Source organism: Pyrus communis, chromosome 1 (assembly GCF_963583255.1).
Source record: "Pyrus communis chromosome 1, drPyrComm1.1, whole genome shotgun sequence".
Classification (NCBI taxonomy): Eukaryota; Viridiplantae; Streptophyta; class Magnoliopsida; order Rosales; family Rosaceae; genus Pyrus; species Pyrus communis.
The window spans coordinates 4,381,041-4,404,700 of NC_084803.1; the positions used below are offsets into that span (position 1 = coordinate 4,381,041).

General features: G+C 37.5%; 3 protein-coding genes across 3 annotated transcripts; all 3 read right to left on the bottom strand.

Moving 5' to 3' along the window:
- Window positions 1-307: 307 nt before the first annotated feature.
- LOC137714048 (uncharacterized) lies at window positions 308-2,411 on the bottom strand. Its single transcript, XM_068453368.1, has 2 exons — window positions 689-2,411; window positions 308-390 (listed from the first exon to the last, which is right to left on the bottom strand). The coding sequence occupies exons 1-2, from the start codon at window positions 2,409-2,411 to the stop codon at window positions 308-310; spliced, it is 1,806 nt and encodes a 601-aa protein (XP_068309469.1).
- A 3,108-nt stretch (window positions 2,412-5,519) lies between these two features.
- Window positions 5,520-8,730, bottom strand: LOC137735909 (uncharacterized). The gene is made up of 3 exons (XM_068475264.1): window positions 7,813-8,730; window positions 6,680-7,027; window positions 5,520-6,597 (listed from the first exon to the last, which is right to left on the bottom strand). The coding sequence occupies exons 1-3, from the start codon at window positions 8,245-8,247 to the stop codon at window positions 5,974-5,976; spliced, it is 1,407 nt and encodes a 468-aa protein (XP_068331365.1). The 5' UTR covers window positions 8,248-8,730; the 3' UTR covers window positions 5,520-5,973.
- A 9,427-nt stretch (window positions 8,731-18,157) lies between these two features.
- Window positions 18,158-23,529, bottom strand: LOC137735580 (aspartic proteinase 36-like). The gene is made up of 12 exons (XM_068475015.1): window positions 23,115-23,529; window positions 22,898-23,018; window positions 21,847-22,274; window positions 21,592-21,748; window positions 21,228-21,310; window positions 21,029-21,125; window positions 20,338-20,407; window positions 19,948-20,154; window positions 19,633-19,754; window positions 19,112-19,213; window positions 18,916-19,013; window positions 18,158-18,642 (listed from the first exon to the last, which is right to left on the bottom strand). The coding sequence occupies exons 1-12, from the start codon at window positions 23,333-23,335 to the stop codon at window positions 18,462-18,464; spliced, it is 1,887 nt and encodes a 628-aa protein (XP_068331116.1). The 5' UTR covers window positions 23,336-23,529; the 3' UTR covers window positions 18,158-18,461.
- Window positions 23,530-23,660: the final 131 nt, after the last annotated feature.

Here is a 23,660-nt window from a genome sequence, read left to right on the forward strand (position 1 = left end):
AAATTAGAAATTTTGTTGCACTTAAATTCTAATTGACCAAGAAAACGCTTAACCTAAAGATAATACTAAGCTGATCGTGAAGAATAAATTAACGTATGCAGTAGTGTATAGCTTTAAAAAGGACACAGTTTCAACTGCATAAACCCTAAATTCAACTAGAACATATCGTTAAATCTTGTGGTTATAAGTATGCATCACTACTGATTTCCAATGACCCATCACGAAAACGTACACTGATCAAATGCATCACTACTGATTTCCAATGACCCATCACAAAAATTTACACTGATCAAACCACGACCAAAGCTTACATCTTTTTCTTCCCTTCCATCTTTCTCCTACTCTCTTCCTTTGGTTGAATTAAAGGTTCTTCTAAAATGGTGGACAGACCTGAAAAAGATACAGCACAAAGGCGATTGATACTTCCACTAGATAAACCCTAAAAAGTTGCAAAGACGTACACAAACCGCACGTTAGAAAAATGAAACAATTGTAGTAAACCTAATATTTGAATTTCAAACATTTACAAGTGATCTTACATGACATAAGTATATCGTCACTGTGTCGCTTTGTGCTAATGTTATAACATACATAACGTTGTATTATTGGCACAAGACGCAACGATGGTTGTATACGCTATCTCATTCTTGTATTGGAAATTTCGAGTGCCAAATTTAATTTCACTTACCTTTCTTCTCCATCATAATTCTCCTCATTTCATCATGGTAATCTTGCTTGTCGTTGCCACTCTCGTATAAGTTAACCCTACCTTCCGACACTTGTACTTCTTTCATCGCTTGAAAGTCTTGATCATCACTTGTTGCCACTTTTGACCTGGCAGTGGCGAAGAGCCAAGTGGCGTCCATCTGTTTGCTGATCATACGTGCGGCATAGTATGGAATCTTCACCCGTTTTCTGCTCCCAGACTTGATGCAGCCATTGATGAACATCAAACAGTCCATCATGCTTTCTTTGGCCAATCCTTTCATGTCATAAGCCTGTGATCTTCTCCAAAGACTTTTGCTGTGAGAATTCACCGGACTCGACAAGCAGAGAGCTCTTGTCGAGTCTCTAATGGCGGCATCTGCTTTTCCAATAAGCAACTGACACTGTGCTCTATTGCTATAAAGCACCATTCTATCTTTTCTCAACCCTAATGGGCACATTTCTAATGCTTCAGAATACTTAATTATAGCTCCCTCTATTTCTCCCATACAAACCATATGATTTGCTTCTTGTTTCATTAAATCCACCAAAACCCTACTTTCCTCAATTTTTTCTTGAGACAAGACTCTCTCCTTCCTTCTCCTCTCTACCTTCAAATTCCAAACCTCTTCCAAACATTTTTCAATTCTTCTGTTCTTGTTCAACTTGTTTAGAAGAAGTGCTTTTGTGATTGCTTCACCTACGTTTGATCTATCTCCAAGGCTTTTGAGTTCAACCAAATCGATAAGAAATGAGGCGGCCATATTAATAACTTTGTACCTCGTATTCGGGTCTTTGAGAAGCAACAAGAGGCAGTCGATCCCCCTGTACTGCCAATCATCTGAAGACCTTGAGAGATTACACAGGCTCTCAATAACTTCCCTTGATTCAGCAATTTTTTTTCTTCCATATTTACCATAGCACAAAATCCTAACAAGTCCAACGCCAGCTGGTGAAGAGTGATTGGCTAATCCACCCCACATTCCACACAATTGTTTCAAAAAAGCCCCATTGCAAATGAGATTCAAAGACCTCTCTTCGCAAGCAAAACAATTTAAGATATAGAGAGACCAACACTGAAGCTGACTAGCCCATTCTTCTGCCTTGCGGTTCTCCATTTCAAATCCCCCAACACCTCTTGTGAGCAAATCACAATGGTATTTCTGTCTTTTTCTCCCATCTTTCACCCCCACAAAACTAACATATACCGCATCAAGACATGTAGAGGCTAATTTTATGGCTAATCTCACCACCTCTTCTTCGTACTCCGCCATGGCTTCAAATGTACTCTCGTAGCTTGCAAGGTGACCTAGCGCTCGAACCGCAACTCTTTGCTCGACCCAACTCATCTTCCCTCTGAGAAGCTCCAAAAGCGGTGGAATCACGCCTGATGCCACTGCCTTTTCAGCGAACTTAGCCTTGTTCATGGTGTAAGAACCAATGACATGAGCTGCATAGTAAGGGATGTAGATGTTTTGGTCCCTCTGAAGCCAAGCATTACTCTTGTTGTTGATGCCTTTGTGGATAAACCGTACCATGCACTCAAAGATTCCAAGGGATGGGAACTCTGGGTCTTTAGGGTGAGCCATAGCAACATTCCATAGGCTGCTCAGCACTAGAACATTTCCTTGGTCTTCCCTGTGAGGTAGTTCCTTGAAACAGGCTGATATTCGAGCTCTTCTCTTGAAGGAGTTTGGCTCTTTCATGGTACAAAAGAAGCAAAACTGCAGAGTGCAAGCCTGCTCTTTTGTAATATTGCTGAGCAGGGTTTTCTTCTCCTTTTTCTTCAGGGAATCCATGACTGAGGGCAAAGGTTGAGAATTTAGGGTTTTGGTTTTGTGGAGAGCAATAAGGGGAATTGAAGGGAAAAGGTCAAAATTGATCAAGTGGGCAGGTGTTTGTAGCTTAGTGACATTAACGGCGCATGTATTGTAATCTTTGTACTTTTGAATTATTTGTGCCTTTATTTTCGAGAAAGGTTAGTCTCCCCACATAAAGGTTGTCATAAACAAAACTTTTCTTTCATGAATGTATATACTCGTGTGTCTATCTCTTTTTATATATATATATATATATCATACATCGAGATCACACATTTAACCATTCATTACTTTGATTATGCTATAAACTAGAGTACAATAAATTTTTGACTCATTATGCAGTTACTGGATCATGTAATGAGAGAGATGGTGCGCGCATCCGTGATTGGCATGGAAGTTTCTCTTCAGTTTCTAGCTAGCTCATATAGAGGATCTGATTTCTAAGGTGGGTTTGTATTTTGTGCAATTCTTTTAATTACATGAGGCGTTTGTTCATATAATTTGTAATATTATTGGATTCAATTTGTGTTGTGGAGTGGTGTTGGGTTTTTACAAATTGCTGGCCTTGTGACAGCCACATAGGTAACAAATAAAGAAGCATGTGGAATTGTCATCTGACATTGCAAGGCAAAGTGGTCCTCATTTCGAAAGGAAGGCCTTTCAGTTATTCTTCGAATCAGGTCTCTACTTTCTTCATTAATCTGCATTATTTTTCCTGTAAAATACTAATTTGTCTTAATACAGCTAATTAAGGATCGCGTAAGCAAGATATATCATAGATCCTCAAAATCCACCAAGTGTAATTCCAACCAATAAGCACTTATTAGAACACAAACTTTCTGCTTTCAATGCACATTTGACATCATGTTGTCTGGAACCTTGATTTTCGTTTTAAGTTCCCTTGTCAACAGGTCTAATGCTACTCTACTATTAATCTTCTTCAAAAGCTACTCTAAAAACCAAAATCTAGGTCTTTCTATTCTACTTATAATAATGCAGCAAAATGTATTGTGATTACAGATGGGTTTGTTGCAAAAGGGAGTTGAGGGACCACAACCTGAAGACTTGGTATCAGTTTCCGATTTGCATGGCAAAGATACACTACCATCGTGACATCTCGTGTCATGTAAGTTGCTCTACTTCAGTCGGTTGTAACAAAAGGTCGTTCTTGTGGTCCTCCTCAACTTAACCTCATTCAAACAAATATTAAACCCATAACTAGCAAAACTTTTAGAAAACAGAATTAGTAATTTAGTACAACTGGGTGGAAGTCTCAAGAATATGCGGCTGTTACATACACAGACTATATATAGATTGGAAAACAAGAGGACATGAAAAGAGGCAATTTATTAGAGTTTAATCTTCTCTAGAAATGGTAATTAGGGTTTAAACAATACACTTCGAAGACTCGTGGGAGTAACATGACTCTCTGGTGATTGGTAACCAAGTGTTGCGATGTGCAGACATGTTTCTGGTGTTTAGTTTATTGCTTGTTCGTAGGATTGGCGTGGAGAATAGCTACATCGGTTTCTAAAGCTCATGATGATTAGAACTAATGCTTTTGTTTTCAATATCCAAAAGATGATTGGAATGCAATGGTGTAGTAGTAACCAGCAACTTCAAATCTGAGTTGCACACCTTTTTTCTTTTTCTTTTTTTTTTTGTTATAAGTGATAATTCTGTAAAATTTGTGTCCTAGTTTATTCCAGTTGGTCTTCCATGTCTTCCCCAAATTGCTATTCCTTCATTGAGTTATGTTTTGCACGCAAGTTATGAGGAACTAAGACTTTCAAGCAAATTATATGGTCCATGCAAGTTTTGTACGCATATGTATTGCATAAACTTTTATTTGTTCAACGAACGCAAAAGAAAACGAGAATACAACTTTATACAATCAACACCCAAAAAAATTGTTTGGGGGATATTGGAGGAAACTAATTTTATATTGCAAAATCAATACACTAATCACACCTTAATTCTCTTGACACGGTTCTTAGTAGAGATATTAAAAAATGAACAACTTCAAATCTTCTACAAACAAAATCCCTATATCCTCAACCACTCGTCCTGTCCCACGCCCTCCGCAACCCAGCCCAATGGCAGCTGACTCCTCAACCATTCCTCCTTGTTTGCTTCCGCATAATCACTCGAAATGAGACCCCAACCGAGTCTGAGTACAAGCTAGCGAACTTCTAGGTCAACAGCCAAAGCTCTTTGCAATCGCCCAAGTCGGTTGATTTAGTAACTCGCTTTTTGCAACTTCGTTAGTGTTAGAAATTCACAGTTCTCTCAAAAAATGCGCAAAGATCTCAAAAAAATTTGAAAATTTTAAGCAAATAAATCACTTCATATTCAATTTTTGAATAAATATTTTTGGAACATTTTTAGAGGCATCGAATACACATGACTCGTCGATGAATTCCCGAAGACAACTTGCGCTCGAAGGATGATGGTGTTCTTCTATTTTTAATATTTTTAGTTTCGTTCTTTTATTTTAATTTATTAGAACTAAGCTATGTTAAGGGTTAGTGAATGTACAGGTAAAATATGAGATAAGTCAGACATATGACACATGCATTTCAGTTGCATATGAATTTAATTTATAAGGTTGTATAGTTATGGTTCATTTAAATTAACATCTAATTGAATAAACGACTCAACAAATGTAAACATAGGACGGCATGTGTGTGTATATACAAAAACTTTCCGTAAACAATCAAGAACAGTTTGATTCATTTTTTATTCTTGTTTCTAAATTGTTTTGATTGAAATCTTAAAAAAAAAATCAAGTACATTTTCCTTGCACGTGAATACGATTTCAGGCTCTCCCTCTTTTTCGTAAATTAATATAGAGTATTGCTTTAGCTCTCATCCGGTGATCCTTTTGTCTTTATTTTTAAGTCGTGCATGAGATTCAAGTCTGTAGACTCAATTACCAATACTTAAGCAAGCTTTGATTCTTTGGACCAAACTCCAAACCTTTAGGCCTTGATCAGATAAAACCCTTACCAACTGAGGAAGAATGAAAGTGTGACTTCAACATTTGCATCTTTTTCTTTTCAGTTTTGATTTTTCGCAAATCTAACTGTAAACAGGTACAATGCAGAAGCTCCAAGTCAATCTGAAATTAAGTACAATTTTGCATCAAACCCTACAAAATACGAATTTTACATAAATAGTAACTGATCTTAAGAGGAATCCTAATCTCTATTGGTTCTAAATGAGCTCCGTTACGCAGCTCAATCATCCACCAAAAGCCCAAGTCCCGACTCCACAATGATTTTTGACTCGAGCACAACAATTTTTCAGGCACCTGAGAAAATCTACAGACAACTCACTATGTACAAGTTTGAAACTACATCGATCCATCACAGAAGTCCTGCACGCAACTCGGCTCCTATCTTACCATGCCTACCTTTGATATAAGTCAGTCCATACAATTATTCTTTCAAACATCCATCTTCCACATAAGATTACTTGCATTGCCTCCATGAGACTTCTCGAATGATGCAACTTTCGCCCGATATGCAGCTGCTCCCGCAGTGTTATTTACAGTCTGACCCTGAGGGAGCTCACAGGCTTCACTCATAGTAGCAAATCTTAGCTCAGCAGGAGGGATGAAACAGTCCATTGACAAGCCAGGGACATTGAATGCCACTTCCTCAACTGTCCAAGCTTCTTCCATCCTCGTCTTGGTGTGGCTCATTGCAGTTTCTCCAAACCTGAATAGGGTTACTACTGAACGTCCCGAGTGAGCGATCATAATCCCCTCAACAGGCTTGTAATCATCGAGGAATGAGTTGATTGTGGTCTCCCAGTAAACAGCATCACCTCCATTGTTCTGAATGCGGGTCAAATGGGAATCTTCCAAGTGTACAAGGAGCCCTGTTTTCTGGCTGAAGTAGCCAAATAAAACATGCCTAATGATCTCCGCAGGCCCTTCGCTCCTGGCTTTCAGCGTCAAAGGATCTGCAGAAAGCTTGAGGATGAAACAATCCTCGCCATTTATCTTCTTTTCACCAATGCATCTTGAGCTGGTAAACATACTAGCAGTGGTTCGTGGGTCAAGCCCCTGTATTCAATAAATAAACACAGTGATTAAATTGTGCACGGCAAAGGCAAACTGAGCCAAACAAAGCAGGACTAGCATTTACCTGAAGTGCCCGTCGCAAGGGTCTGACAGGCCCTTTTGCAGCATGTGCACCAAGCCAAGGCGTGTGCCTCCACACAAGCTTTCCATTGCAACCAGCATGAACCTTGCTGCCGCCAAGTGCAAGCTCCACATACCACATGTCTGGATGCATCTGCCACAGGACAAAACCACCCGACTCTGCTGCTTTGGAGGAATTCTTGTTCCGTACAACCCTGTTGGCCGTTTCAAACTCCGAGGCGATCATTCTCACCTTTCCCATAGCATAAGCATTGTGGATTGAGTTCTGAAGCTTCTGCCCTCCTGATGCTGCTGTAAACTGCTGCAATATATACTGAGCAGATGAAGTCTCCTGCAAAACATATAAAAAAAAAATTGTGTTTAGAGGGTTTCTGTAAAAACCGAAATGAAGAAAAAGGTCCTGTCCAGTTCGTATAAAATGATGAAATGAAATTAAGCCCCACAGCCTTAGGTTTCACATCTGCAGATATACTTGGCATCAAATACACAGATTCAACATTCCAGTTCAGTTCATATAAAATGCAGTTGAAAACTGAGAACTGCACAATGAGATCACAATTTGATGAAAATTGTAAAGGGTATGTGGTAAAAAGGAAAAGGAAAAAGTTGCACAAAGTGTGTATGAAAACGATCGCCATCAAACCGAAAGATTCTTAGCTATCCACGGTTGTATATCCCCTCATGTCCTCGTCGCGTGACACAAGGGACATACAACCGGTTGCAACGCAAATTCTTCTTTCGTTTATGATAGTGAGATCAGCATGCGTGAAATCAAGGGAACTTACGTTAGTAAACATGTGGAGAAAATATTCAAAATGTCCTACCAACTTTTATATAAAAGAATCCGGCATACATAGGAAACTACTTGATGAATCTCTTTTTTTATTTTTATTTTTCAGGAAATTGAAAGATGAATAAACAAAAAAAGGAAAAAAAATCTACAAAAACATTAATTTTCACAAAAATGAACATAAACTAAACCAAATTTATAGCTTCCAAAGTTGTCAAATTTATACTAAAATTTGGACCCTTTCAAGTTTTCAGCATTCAGAAAATCAATTTGATTGGATTTGGAGGAGTAATCAGCAAAAGTTACATGTCAAGGGAAGGACTTACAATGGGTGTGTCTTTGATGCTAAGGTGAGGCAGAGGCTCAGTGGTGCTAACGTGCACCGGGGCGAGCGGCGCACCCAGAACCCCAAGCAACAGCCGCAGATCCGACCTTTTGTAGGTGGAGCACGAAACCGAAGGCGTCCTGCACAGCTGCCCCTTCATCCAGTGGCCCCACTTCCCCTCCATCCTCGAATCTCCACCGTCCGTCCCATCCGGCCCTTCCTTCAGCGGCGACAGCGCCTCGGCGGGCCTCAAGTTCCCGGATCTCAGAATCATCAACGGCTCCGGCTGCGCCACGTGATGATTCCTCCGCCGCCTGAGCAGCCCCGACATTGGGGACCCACTCCTGGCCGGACTTTTCGCCCTCGACCTCCCCGGCGACAGCCCCCTCGTCACCTCCTCCTTCAAAGCCGAAAAAAAACCCTGCTTTCTCTCCATTTGACAGCTCTGCCCCTCACCCAAAATTCTGCAGAAGAAGTAGAAAAATGAGAGGTGTGGTTTGTGGGTTTTGCAGGGAAGAAGTGAGAGAGTGAGAAGAAAGAAGGGAGCTTTGGTGAAAGCAACTTCTGGGTTTTGATTTTTGGAGGAAATAAAAAGGGTGGTAATGATTAAACGAAGGAAAAATATTGCGCCGAGAGAGACAAGCAACAGCACACACTAGTATTACTACTACTGTGGGTGGGACTCTGGGAGCGAGCAGAGAGCTGTCTTTATTTGCATTCCCAGAATTTCCCTTCTTTGATTATGCCCTCCCTTTTTTTATTTTTCTTTTCTTTTTTGTGCTTGTCTACTAATTACTGGAGAATAGTTGTGTTTTCACTTTTGTACTTTTTTCTTTGTCTGGCGGGGGATTTCGCCAACCAGTAGGAAGGAGTGAAGAGAAGCGCGGTTGGTTAATGGCTTATTTGTCATTTTCCACTCCCCCATTTTCTTATTTGGTACCTTGTTTTTGAGAAAAACTTTTATACGTTAATGCAACACTGGAACGTTACTATAAGCCAATTACGTATTGATATATGTTAATTTATATAATTGTAACATTGTTATTGTAGAGAAAGTATTGAACAATCGGACCACGTGGTTATTTATCCATAAGCACAAAAATACCCATCCAACCTTGCCCGTAGGAGATTGGTGCCACTATTCGGCCAAACAGCCATGTGGTCTGATTGTTCAAACCAAATAATTTATTTCCGGAATGCAACATTATCAATATTCTTATAACTTTCAATATCATAAGTGCTATTGACTTAAAACACTGTCACCGTAAAATTTTCAATACATAAAATTTGTCCTTCTTATTATAAGGTTTCATAGGACCATAGCATGAGCCGCTGAAGCGTGCAGGGCTACTACAATACGACGACGCCCTGACAAATTAAAAAGTTTTCTGGTTATGGAAAACTGGAAATTTTGGGGGCAAAATCTTTCTCGTGACCAATATGATATGGCAGAGGCCGTGAGGATCTGTGACTCTGTGGGGGTTGGCGCCGTTTATCAACGGTCAAACGGCAAGTCATGTAATCTCCGATCTTTAGTTGTTGGACTGCTGCTTTATTGGCTGCTTCTTGTTGTTTGGTAAATTTAAAAACATGAAAACATGATATGTTTTTTGGAATTATAAAGTTAAAAAAAGAGAGATCATGTTGCATGTCTTAATGAGTGTGAATCGATGGCTTCTCCTATTTTAATATCAGCGTGCAAAGCTTCCTAAGCATGCTCCAAAGAACAAAATCTATATTTATTTCCGTCACGTAATATAATCAACAGAGCGTCCAAACGCTAAATCATTCTCAACTCAAAAATGATATATAAACAGGACAAATTTATGCACTCATGGAAAGAATTGTGTACCTTGTTTTTTACTTGGGAACTGAGCTTTTTACGTTTGAATGATGCCTCATGTTAGAGCACCAAACTTTCAACGACCTTGATGAAAAATAACCTGCAAAACAAGTAAATTTGGGGGGTGGTGTTGGCTACGGTTGGTCCTCCTGCGTTCAAATTGGTAAGGCTTAAACTCAAAGCAATATGTTAGAATTCCGCACCTTATCCAGTTTGCGATTAATGTTTTTTATATATAGTTTCTATAGCTTCCTTGTTGGATGAGGAGATCGTGGTATTGTAAAATTTCCTAGTTTGTAATTCCAAAAGTGAGAGGGAATAGTGATAGAGGAAAATGTTGCTTATTTGTGACCGAATAGTTACAGATTCGAGTCGCAAAAACAACATCTTAGTAAGGTAAGAGAAACACTGTGTACGATAAATGTTCTGCTTCCAATCCTTGCAAAGTGGAGAGGTTTGTGGACTTGGAGTCGCCCCTTTGTTGCTATCCGTCCAATATATGACGACATGTGATATTTTCATTAGTTTGCAACCTAATTGTCACGATTCAAACAAAATCATTTGTTTTATAATTTGCAAGCCTCAGCCTAAAGGATCGGCATGGACCTAGACACCTAACATGGAGCCGGACCTGATCAGGGTGACAGACAATTCCTTGATGGGTGTTAGATGGTTAGAGACCCCGAGAGGAAGCGTTGGTTGTTGAATTCGTGGGGACGTTTTTAATAGATTTTCTTGGCATGTGATGTGTAGATTGACATTATTAATTGATTCTGCCACTGCTAGATGCCACGACAAAAATCTTCCTGCGTGAGAGAGTTTGTTTGTCCCCTGCAATTATATGTCTTGACCAAAAACTTTGGCAAACTTCTTAGGGTTCCAAAGGGAATTAGGAGGATGAGCTAACTATAGATTTTTGCAAAATTGAAAAATTAGATCAAATTTTATACAAGTTATACGGAAGAGGAGAATTCAAACTTGATACCTCGTGTCGTGTATAAAGATGAATATTTTGTAACAACTAAGTTTCAAATTTCTGACATTGTTATGATGGTTAAACATCTTATTTATCAACAAAAGAAACTCAAGTTTAAAATGTTCCTCGTTGCTGAAGACACACTCTAAGAGCAGGAGTTTTCGTGACATTTCTTATTGTTTTGATGATTGGCAGAAAAAATATCATTAAACTAATAACTAATTTAGTAATATGATGTATAAACCAAATTTAACATCAATTAAAAGGACAAGAAATGTGGGATCTTGTTGCTTATTCAAATTTATTTTCGTAGCTCCAACTCACATATGATGGTCAACTTTATCTCGTATCATATTGGTCAATTTATTTCCCATATTTTATATTCATTGATGGAGACAATAACCGAAAATAAAATAAAGTGTCCCCCCACCCCACTTACACACTTGCACTTCCTTAGTCTGAAAGGCGAAAAAGCACCAGCTACGCTAATCACGGAAATAAGTTAGGTTTCCATTTTTCTTGTTCACGAGAAAAGTAATGGGCCCTCTCAGTCTTGCAGTCATGGACGTCGGCCCATAAATGAGAAGAGTCGGGCCCAAAAAGTTCATTTCAAAACAGGTTGTGGCTTGCCAAGGCCCAAAGTTAAAAGGCATCCAAGTCACGTGTTTTTGCAAAATATTACCGATTTGAATTTGGGACACCCTCCAATAATGTAAAGAGAAGTACCTTTAGACCAGAGCGAGTTGGTTACATTTCAATTTTCCCATAGTAAACTAATTATGCATGTTGCAGACCACCACATGCAACCATTAATGATGTTCTTATGCATCAATTGCCATAATATCATGGTTTTAAATTGCAATAATGACAGCTTTTCAACCATGTTCAAAACACGAGCACATACATCATATGTCATTATATTAGTAAAGGGACATTTGAAAAAATAAATTCTTCTTTTCACTTGTATATTAACATATTAAGTACCGCCTCATGTTTCAGACACATTGAAAAATCTCCCTTATGAGTGCCCCATTTTTTAACATCAACTCAAACTTTGATATGAAGAGCAACTTATAGAAAATGGGTTTGCCGCTATGTGGCATTCCAGTTCAGTAATACATTGTCATTGAGAGAAAAACTTGAACATAACAATTCAATATTGAACAAAAAAACAACGTAGTGAATACATTTAGTATAAATTATTCTAGTTGATATGGGTTGAGGACGACCCATTTACTTAGGACATACAATTTGGCACGTACATTTTCGGACCACCAGAGATTTTGTGGTTTTGGGTGGTCATTCATTTCACATGGAAGTGAGGCAACTATCAAAGACAGCAACATTTCACAATCAATTAATACTTTCGTTGTCCATGGTTTAGGCGGTGGTTCCCTATCCTTCGTTCATTGTATCTCAACATGTTAATCTAGTATCTTATCATTATTTAATGTACATTGTAAACGTGTTAAGTTCTTAGTTTGATTGACGTGAAAAGACACGTTAAAAGTTATCTCGCATCAAAAGAGAAAACTTCACCTAAATTATTTAAATGAGCTTGGAATTGAAATCCAATTTACGCTAAAAAAAAAAACAATATCAAACCCAATTTGAGGCTCTTTTTAAGGACTTAAAAATGTAGAATTCAAGACGATTGTCCCTCCAATTGTGATCTCGTTAACTATTAACGATATCCATAACTTGTTGGGCCCGAAGCTAAAATTCTCATGGGCTCCAGCTCCGCGGGATGCCAGTAGGCAAGAATCCCGATCAGGCCCTTGCCTGCTTCGGACCTTCCTCAATATTTTGACAACGATTTCCGTCTTGTCTTAAGGGCATGGACAACACAGCCCACACGCATTCGAAATTTAAACCGTGTTGGTGAGGAAACTGCCATTAACACATCTTTACTTGCAAGCTACAAGGTACCTTTAATCGATGGATAGTACATCATCTCACATTTGTGTCTTGTGATTCAAACTCCTATCAAGTATATGAGCAATACCAATTAAGCCTAACCAAAAAAGCTTCTTTGCTTCTTTCCAAGGAGCAGATCTTACGTCTGATAGATCATATACAAAAATTAAAAACAATCGTGTGAGACCAGCTCGTAGTAGTTTGAACAAAATACAACATTTTAGTTTGTGTTGGTCAGGGATTACCCTTAGTAACTTACTTGTCCACCATGCATGAGATTTTATTATAAAATGACTCAATACAGTCAAAAATGAAACTGCTTTATATAAGTTATATTTTGTTTTGTGCAACTTCTGATCAACATAAGTTTTAGGGAAAATTTTTAAAATGTTATATGAACTTGTACACATTTTCCAATTTGTCATATAAACTAAAATGTTAAGCAATTTGTCACACCAACTTTCTAAAATCATCAATTTGTCATCTCACTCTAACTCCGTTAAGTTTTCCATCCAAAATAAGTCATGTGCGAGACACATGACTTGTGTTCAAGATTATTTCTGTCATTTAAGATCTTTTTACAAGTTCTTTACTTTTCTTTAATAAAACTCTTAAATTTTGTGTTCGAGGGTATTCATCTGGATCGTTGTGTTCGAGTAGCATATATGCATCTACAAATCCATTTTCTGGCACCAAACCTCAACTTGTTTCTTATATTACAAAGCTCATATAAAATTTGATTTCATAGCTAGCTAAACCGAACACCCTATAAATGTTTTTGTTAAATGCAACTTAATAGAAGGAAGTAGGGTGTTAAAATGACAGAAATAATTTTTAACACAAGTCATGTGCAAGGCATATGACTTATTTTGGATGGAAAACTTAACGAAGGTAGGGTGAGATGACAAATTGATGATTTCGGAAAGTTGGTATAACAAATTGCTTAAAATTTTAGTTTATATGAAAAATGAAAAAATAAATACAAGTTCATATGACATTTCAGAAAAATTTCCTAAATTTTGTCGTAAGCCCGCAAAGTCTGCATCATGCCAGCTAAGTGATGCAACATGGAAGCTTGGAGATTCTTTATTGACATTGCCTTAAAATTGAATGGATTGGAATTTTTGTTGAAATTAAGGAAGATAAACCAAAATATGGTTTGCAATGTATTTGACTTGGTGTTTGGTGATAGGCAATGTTGAAATGACATGTCACGAAAGAAAACACGTTAAAAGTAAAAATGGCAAATGACGGGACCGACCATCCTCCTTTGGTGGTAGTGGGCATTATACACATTCACTAAAAGGCTAAAGTTTTGTGTTTTATTTCAACTTTGGACTTGGAGTTCTACGGTGTTCTAATTCTAAATCCATCTAGAATTTCTTAGTTGTCAACAAAGTGGTTGGTTTACAGTTTAGGCAACTTAGGTATTATGTGTTCGTATCAGTAAGTGTAAAAAAGGACGCCCACAAGTTCATGAGTAATCGTCTGCTAATACAAAATGCATTAATATCTCATGGTCACTTACACAGATTTGATCATACAACTCAGTGCTTATGTAAACCACTCTTTTCCCTTTACCTACAACCTTCTTTGTTATTTAGGGACTATTCGTTAACTTTTTGCAAAAAAGTTTTTCATTTCTAAGATACAAAAACAGGTGAAAAATGTGTTCGGTAGATTGTGAAAATATATTAAAAAGACAATGTTTAGCCTAAGTTTTGTAGAATATCCAATCGATGTTTTCTTTGTTTTTAAAAACAGTTTTCAAAATAATAGAAAATAAAAGATACATTATAAAACAAAGTTAAGAGTTTTAATAAAAAATAAATGACATGATTTTATCATTAATGTTGCCGCCACCACCACCACATTCTCCATCGTCTCATCATCACCGCTACCAAACATAAAGTTATATATATATATATATATATATATATATATATATTGATATTTGGTAATAGTAGTGTTTTCAATGTTTTCATTTTCTGAAATCATTCTCGAACTACACTATTAGACACATTTTCAAATCACATAAATACAAAATTATATTTGTCGTTTTTTGTTTTACAGAATAGTTTTTCAAAAATTATTTTGTAAAACGTTATTGGATAGCCCTTTAGCCATCAGTCTATTTTATTGAAAGATACAAAACGCGTTTTGTAGCTTACATAATTATTTGGCACCTGAGTCCACTTTCGTGCCAATCCAATCTAATGCCATGTTGAAAGAGGCATGGGCAAATGAAAAAACATTTAACATTGGCTTTTGGTCAACATTAAACTGACTAAATTCTTCGTTTTTGTTCTTTCCGGAGCTAGATGCACTCCTTTCCAGCTGCCTTCTCAATCCCCTTCTTCTTTTTATGAAAATTATAGTACACTCTAGAACATTGAGATTTAAAGTCTTTTTTATCCATTATGATCTCTGAGATTTAAAGTCCATAAAAGTAGTTTTTGAAGTTATTTATCGTCAATTATTTTAGTTCTTTTGTGAGAAATTTCTGTTAAATTGAGGGTATTCAAATCAACCTTACCCATGGTGGTTTCTTCAATTTAACGAAAAAAATTATCCAAAATAATTGACCGTGAACAATCTCAGTGACCACCTTAATAGATTCATTGTCTAAAATGAATCTCCTATGTATTTTATTTTTACGTTGAAGCAATGATCTCCTCTGTAAATTTGCTTGTAAACAACTATTCTCTGATATTTAATTTAAACTGCATAAATATTATACATTCCTATCCTTTTTACCTACCCCTCCTACTATAAATACCCCTCATTTCTCACATCTAAAGCACCATACACTCACAAAAAGAAGGTTTCCATTGCCCGCCAGATTTCTAATCTTTCCATCTTCAACCTCTCATCTTCTTCTTGGCAAAAATGAAGCTCGTCTTTGCAACCTTCATGCTTGTTTGCCTTGTCCTCAGCTCCTCTTTCTTTGAGGCATCAATGGCTGGTTCTCGTACGATCCTTACTTTTTTTTCAACTAGCTACTCTTTTTGTGTAATTAATTAACCATGTTTCTCTAGAGTTCATAATATTCTTCTTTCATTTTTCTTTCCTCTCTTAATTTGTTTCTAAAACTAGGAATATATGGAAAATTTGAGTTAGGTTAATTAGTCAGGATAATATGTTCGCTTTCTTACAGTTGAGTTAGAGTACTCTTCTGTAGAGTAAAGTGTAGTTTAGAATGTAACTTCGTTGAAACTAATTATGTGATATGCATATATATTGGTGTTCTAATTAACCTACCTATTTGCATGAATTTTGCAGCATTTTGTGACTCGAAGTGTGGGGTGAGATGTTCAAAAGCTGGATACAAGGAAAGGTGCTTGAAGTACTGTGGAATCTGTTGTGAGAAATGTCACTGCGTTCCATCGGGGACTTATGGGAACAAGGACGAGTGCCCTTGCTATAGGGACCTCAAAAACTCCAAGGGCGAGGACAAGTGCCCTTAATTGATTCATTTTCTTTTGTGGTCATTTGTGATGATGTTGGTATGCATTTGTGCCTGGGAGGTACCCTACAAAATATTAACGAAAGTGGATATTATTGTGTAACTTTTATATATTAATAAAGTGGAGGTTGTACCAATTTAAGGTGTATTTCATTCTTTTTAAAGAACAATGATATTTCAGTAATAATTTAGGAAGAGTGTAACAACCTTGTCATTGTAAGCAAGCACCAATAACGTTCCTAACAAATTTTAACATTAAGCCGGTTAGGACCATTTATTTATGCATTCAAGATCTAAGTTCGAGTCTCTCGCTTCAGTAATATTGTTTTTTTGTATGTAATGTTGAAATATTGTATAAAATTGATCACAACTCATATACGAAGGGATAACAACTTATATTAATGAGTTTATTTTCATAAAATGTTTCAGTTCTAAAATACAGTGTATATAATATTGTATTATTGAATGGGAACGACACAATGACGGTGAAACCTTCCATATTCATACAGAGGAGGGATATGCGGTTGGATCTCTGGTGGAGGATCGATCGAGAAGAGATTATACAATATTGGTTGAAAAAGAAAAATATTTTGTGGGAGAGGTTGACAGATAACAATTTCACATGCATACATAGTACGTCTCATCTCTTCAGAGGCCATTTGTCATGCATGAGGCCCCATCCCCGGAAAGAGATCATCTTCAGATCTCTTCTACTAAAATCATCGGATCAAGTGATCCGGACCTTTTAAATTTTATCCAACGGCTCATCTATTTTGATTTTTTAAAAACTGTGATAATTTTTTACCGTTAAATAAAATTTAAAATGTCCGGAGCACTTGATCCGATGACCTTAGTTGAAGAGATCCAGAGAAAATCTATTTCCTCCCTCCCCTACTCCGAGAGACCCAGTTGACACTCCGATTGGTATTCTGCCACGTCATATGTACTTGCAATACCCAGTTTGTAACCGACTTGTTCCCGTCAAAACAATTTCTGCTCTCACCAAGTGACATGATGCCATGGCCTCAATTCCCCGTCACGTAAATGTTACGTACTCACAAATATATAGAGACGATGTCAACAGCTATGTAATTGAAGTAACAATGAACGACGTTAAGAGTTGTTATTGAATGATCGGACCATCCAACTAATTAGATTATCTGATTCAATTTTTTTAGTCTCTCACACATTCAAGGAATTCGTAGTAATTTAGAGTGGGTGTGGCTTCAATACTACGTGTCACTTAATGCTATGAGTGTTTTACTTTTAGCGATTAGATTTGATTTCCACAACTATTCAAACCGATCTTCTATTTTCAATCTCAATAATTCAATTTCATGTATCAATTATTGTTATGTAGTACTAAGATAGTTACGTCACCTTTATCAACGAAGTGAACCAATGTCGAACCTAATTTTGTATCGGAAGTAGTTTCCACTCTCTCATATTTTCTTTCAACACTCTTTTCTTATTTTTGGAAAAAGTAATGCTAGGTAGACTAAACTTGTAAACTAAATGATTATCACTGATAGACAATAAGCACATTAATCAACACTTAAATAATAATTCAATCAACTTCTATATCATTTAGTTTGTAAAATTTTATCTACAAATTTAATGTCCCTTTCCAAAAAAAAAAAAAAAGGATTGCGGACATTACTTGCGGTCTACTTATTAGGTTCCAGTTGTTGCTTTGCAGCTAGCATTGCAACTCCCCTCGCCCCCACGAGGACGGTATCCAGCTGTGGCTGCCACTTTTAGACGTAAAACAATGTCATTGCTGGTGGGTTTTGTGTCTCACGTTTATTCCCGCCATAAGTATGTCTTTGGTACAACAAAATGATCCGTAAAGTTAATGCAATGCAACTCATATGGTTTGTGTTATGAGATGTGTGACAACACATCTTTAAGAGCGCGAACCATTTACGACATGACTTGTTAGCTATGTACAATTCTATATATTGTTTTTCCACATCCCACCCACCCTCTTTCTATGATACTTCCATCTCTCATTTCTTCAATGTATTTCTATTTACGTGAAGTGATTTTCGAACACCTCTTTTCTTCCGTTGCACATCCTTATTTATTTCTTTGACTTAAAAGTTAAATCCAAGCATTGACCATGAAAATCCATGGATTTACCGTTGAACCGAAGCCGAAAGGACAATTTATATAAGAATTAGCTGAAAGTTTGAAGAGTAATTTTATATGTACATACAAGTAAAATGAAAAATATTTTATCCAAGTTTTCTATCACCTATTTGTCTTTCCATTTTCCTATACCGAAATTCTATTGCACAGTAATTGAGTAACAGAGGGATTGCAGATCTCATCTCCTCCGAATGTTCGGCTTCAATGCCCCCCGTGTGTGTGTGTATTGGTTTCGGAGCTGCCCAATATCGGAATCTCCAGAGCCAAAGAAATTCTAACTACACTGGTACGAAGTTACTATCTAAGCGGTTGAAGCTCTTGCTCAGGAACAACGGCACTGGCACCAACAGGCTCGTACGAAACGATCTCTTGCAATCTATACTTCCTAACCAGCCATGTCCCTAATGCTAATAATCCGACAACTGAGGTAATTATAGATCCAACTACCACCGCCAAAGAGTGTTGATTCCACCACGACCTGCGATTCTCCAACAAAGTCCAATTTTAACAACGAAACAATCTTCGCGTAAAACTCTAGCAAAATTCGAAAGCTAAACAGGATAAAGAAACATGAAAGGAAACAGAAAATCAAGTACGGCAAAGACAAACGTCCATGAGGCTATCATTATGAAAACTGGATAATGAAATCAACAAAATCAAATTTCCAAAACCAGACACTTAATTTAGTGAGGAGCAATTTTAGAGAGTGAGAAAAGAAAAGGATGAGAGAAAACCAGGTGAAGTAGCATACCGCTTCTTTCGAGGCTCAGCCTTCACTTTGACCAACTGATAACTTCCAAATTTCTGGGGAAGCTGCATATGATGCTCCCTTAAGCGTAGAATTATGCCCTGCAATATTGAATAAGGATTAAGTCAACATTCTAGTCAGCAGATGGAAAAAACTCCAATTGTAAGTACATGTTATCCAGCAACGGAAGATTTATTACTGTTGCTTTTGCAGTAGAAAAGCCAGTTGCAGATTCAGCAGGGAAGATTGTCCATCTAACAACGAAATCACTTCCTGTATGGGTGTAGTTCATTAAGCGAACCTGAAGAAGAGTTAACGTTGTGGTTAGTAAAGTAATCGAAGATATACTAGCACACAGTAAGAACGAGTATTAAAGATCACCAAGGGTGGCAATCGGTTGGGCTAGAGTATGTTACCAAGATCAATTACCCCAAGCACAAGCATTTATTTGACGAAATGACAACGGTGAAATCCGCACAATTAAGAAAGACCTCTAATTTTAAATATTATGGCACTTGGGAGAAGGGGGAATAATTTTATCTTGACTCTTTAGTCACAGGTCCAGAATCATACTTGAGATAAGCACAGTCGAGCCTTGGTAAAGCAAGATGCTACATAGTTAGGGCGACCCAGACCCAACCCATGCCAATCATGCAGGACCCCCGTAAAAACAAAACAAAAAACTACTCTCAAGTCCAAGATAACATAGCTAAACTATACCTGCGAAATATCAACTTCCAGCTCATGAGCAATAGAATCTGCGAGTTCTGTGAGGTTGGGTTTCATACTGTTACTGATGCTAAGCATCATATCGAAACTTATTAGCCCTATTTGAAGTTCACCTACATATCAAACATTTGAGATGTCAACCAAAACAATTGAAAAAGTTGCATCATATCAAAACAATTGAAATTATAACTAAAAATGTTAAATTGGAGAAAAAATGAGAACCTAACATCAAAATGTCAGACTAAGAAATTGTACATCAAGCATCATAAAGGTCATTAGAACATTTGACAGAAAAACTAACTCTACCTGGAAGAAGTGTTTCAGGCAATCCACCTGGGGCAATGTTAGGAGAAATTTCTACACTCATATTCCGGCCATCAGAGGCTAAAGGTGCTGGAGGCGGGGCATTACTATAATTCAATTTCTTCCATAGTTCAGAACAATTAGTTTTCCAAAAGCCAATCTTATCGTTTTTCCGGTCATAAGTCACAAGAGTATTACGTGCAATGATTCCTGTACAATCAACAAACATATAGTAAGCTACCCCCACTTGCAGTTGTGCAAATGCTGGGACCTGTTTGGGACATATAAGGAGGAGGGCATATATTTCCAATGTGTATGCAATATGTGGTTGTACAAAAGATTTGTAAAACAATACTAAACCATCTGATATAGAGTGATTTTGCAACCACTAACCTCCTAAAAGAGTAGTATCCTCGCTATTTTCAAAAATCCCCAGGCAATAAGCACCACCAACCTTTGTATGCTGAGGAACAAGGGAACAAGCCAAACAGAGAGAAAAACAACGCATCAAAATGGGTGTGTGTATTGTGAAATAAAAGCAATAAGACACACAATGTTAGTGCAACACAACCAGAGTTATAGTGGAGAGAGAAAATGCAATGTAGAAACAAGGCAAAACAAAATTATCACACTATTCTAAACTTTTGAACCCAGTCAAGAGAGTTCTCTTAGTCTTAACAATATTATAGATTATAGATAAGACTTCGAATTATGGAAGCCAATTATACAGCCTCAGAACCATCTTAAATCAGCTGTGAAATAAAGCAGCAGAGTGTTTGGTAAACTTTTTTGTAAAAGTGCTTTTGAAAAAAAAAAAAAAAACAGTGTTTGATAAACTTTTATGTAAAACAGATGTGAAAAAAAACCGGTTTTTCAAAGATGGGTTTTGTAGCTTCTTGTTTTTGGCTTTTTTTCACCCAAAACTGTGAAAAAAAGTTGAAGCTGAATGTTTACCAAACACAAAAACAACTCCCAGCTTTTTTTTATATCAGCTTTTTTCAGAATCACCTCGGTACCAAACCAGGCCTTACTACAATAATAATTTAAAAAATACATGCTCAAGAACAGTAAATAATCAAGTTACCGGGAACAGGTAATTCTCTGGAGACAGTGATAACTTCTGCCCATTGCCAAATACCATATCAACCTGTGGAAAAACTTTTGACAGTTGTGTGACATCCCTAAAGCACAATTCCGTGTTAAACTTTCAGATAAAGAATTAAGTCAATTAGTAAATCAAGGCATGCAAACATCAAGCTATGCAAGTTTTCTACAGGAATTACCTTCCAGCTCCTGAAAAACAAATATCTTGATAACTTGGGTCAGGACCATGGATTTGCTTGAGGGACTGAATTTGCCTCTTAATCTGCACATTTGCCAACCAAAAAGATTTACCATTACTTGATGGTTAAAAGAGGGTGTCTGGTAAATAGATGACAGCAAACTGAAATACCTCCCTTAAATCATTTTCTCAGGTAAATAGTTCAATTTTTTTCCTCTTAAGTAAACAATAAATCACCTTTTCCATTTACTATTCTAGTCAGAAAAAGAAAAGGAAAAAACCCTTGACCTTTTCATAGGTATCAGGATCAGCTAGATTTTAGAAGTATTAAAACAGAGGAAGAAACTCAAAAGATGAAGACTTACAGCATCCTTAAATGCATGAAAAGCATCCTTTGGAAGGTACGCATAAGTAGTTCCACTATCCAATACAGTTCCATGATTGCCATTAAAGATCTTGGGATTTAACTTCAAAGGTTTTCCGGCCACATGTATTTTCTTCAGGTCAATGTTGTAATATGGACTGTTTCAATCCAAAAACTAGAGTATATGTGTGAGATGCACAAAATACATTCTTCATGAAAATAAGTTTGAATTTATTGGTAATATAAAAGTGTGCACCTGCGAAAGCGATCTGAGTGAGCAAATACCATATCAGGGGGAGATTTCATCCCGCCAAGAACCATGGCACCCCCTCCTACACCCATCCCTCCGTAGCATAATGAGAATGAATCACTAATAACACCCTTGTCAACAAGTTGATCCATTACACTAAGTTGACCACGACCCAACCCGATAATTCCATCAGCACGTTGACTGTAAAGATCACCAGTTTCAACATTTTCACAACCAAAAACAGCACGCTGGGGCACAAGCACACTCTCGTTACCAAATGAAATGAAGTCCTCACCAAGCACCCCACTACTAGAGCTCATCTCAGCATACCGCCGCTCATAAGTGCATTGAGCTTCTTTCTTGTCACAGTTACAATTGATACTGCACTTCACAGGTTGATATGTACTAGATAAATCAGGCTGGAACCTGGGGTCCTGCATAACAAAACCAATTTAGCTTCGATACAAATGAGTTAATTCAAATATATCCAAACATACGGAGAATCTGCAAGCAGTTAGTTAGGACTTCAACACGCAAGTTGAATAAACCCTCTACCTATGCAGAATGATTGACAAAAGGAGTAGGAAAACAGGATTTGTTCAGCTCCAAACAAAAAAAGAACTAAGAACCCATTTGGTGAAGTTCTATTTTTAATTCTGGAAATCCGAAAACAATTCTCCGATTCTTTCATGCTTTTAGCACATGGAAAAAAAAACTGAACACATTACTAGACTACAGCTAAACTAACGAATGTGATTCGCATTGTGTTACTCCCTACCTTCTTAATCTTAAGAAGCATGCTAAACTTTATACTGCATTTCAATCAAGAATAGTAAACAACAATTATCGAGCTTTTTTCGCTCCAAACAACTGAAGTCAATCCTAAACCCCACTCGAACATTTCTTGGCTGCAATTAACATTATTCGGATAGCATCCCAAACTAGAGGTATAGAAAATTGAAAAAACTAAAATATATTACTGTATGATAGACAGGCAAAACCTAATTGCAGACTTAACGACTAATAACTAGAATTAAGCACAGAAATGAAGCCGAACCTGATGAATACCACACTGTTCACAGTCAAAGCAAGGCACATAAGTCACTGTACTTCCCGTATCCACAATCAGCGCGAATTGCTGCGGCGGCGTCCCAATCCACACCCGCGTCGTGTAGTACCTGTTTCCAATTCCCAGTTCCAGAACCTTCCAATCAACACATAATTCGAAATATCAAAAGCTATAAAATTTGGGAAATTTGGGAGGAAAGTCAAACCCGTTGGCGAGAAGATCGTCGTATAGCCTCATGTGCGCGTTGGGCACCGATCTCTGGAGCCGCCGGCCGTCAGGTCGCCGGTGGTGCCAATTGGATTTGGGAGACGAGAGATGGAGAGGGAGGATCATCGGATGGCGGTGATCGTCGGAGAGTGAAGCAAACGCGCCGCAGAGGTTCAGCAGCAGGGAGTAGATGAGAAGGAAAGAGGTCCGCCGAGCCATGGCTGCTGCCTACTACGACGGAGGCGTAGAGGACTTTAGTCCTTCGTGGTCGCACGGTTCATACGCAGTGCTTCACAAATGGAATTTCTCTGGACCTGAATGTACTTTTTATATTTGGGCGGCGGAATTGGCGGCGATTTGAAGATAATTTTGGGTCAAGGTCAACGGAAAAAATTAATACCTTTGCATTGGAATGTTTGCTGGCAAATACCAGAAATCTTCTCAATTATGTTTAGACTCAATAATTTTATTCGTTTTCTCTATAAAATATTTTCTTAATAGAAAGGAAAATTTGTTGTAAGCTTATTTAACTGTTGAATGACAG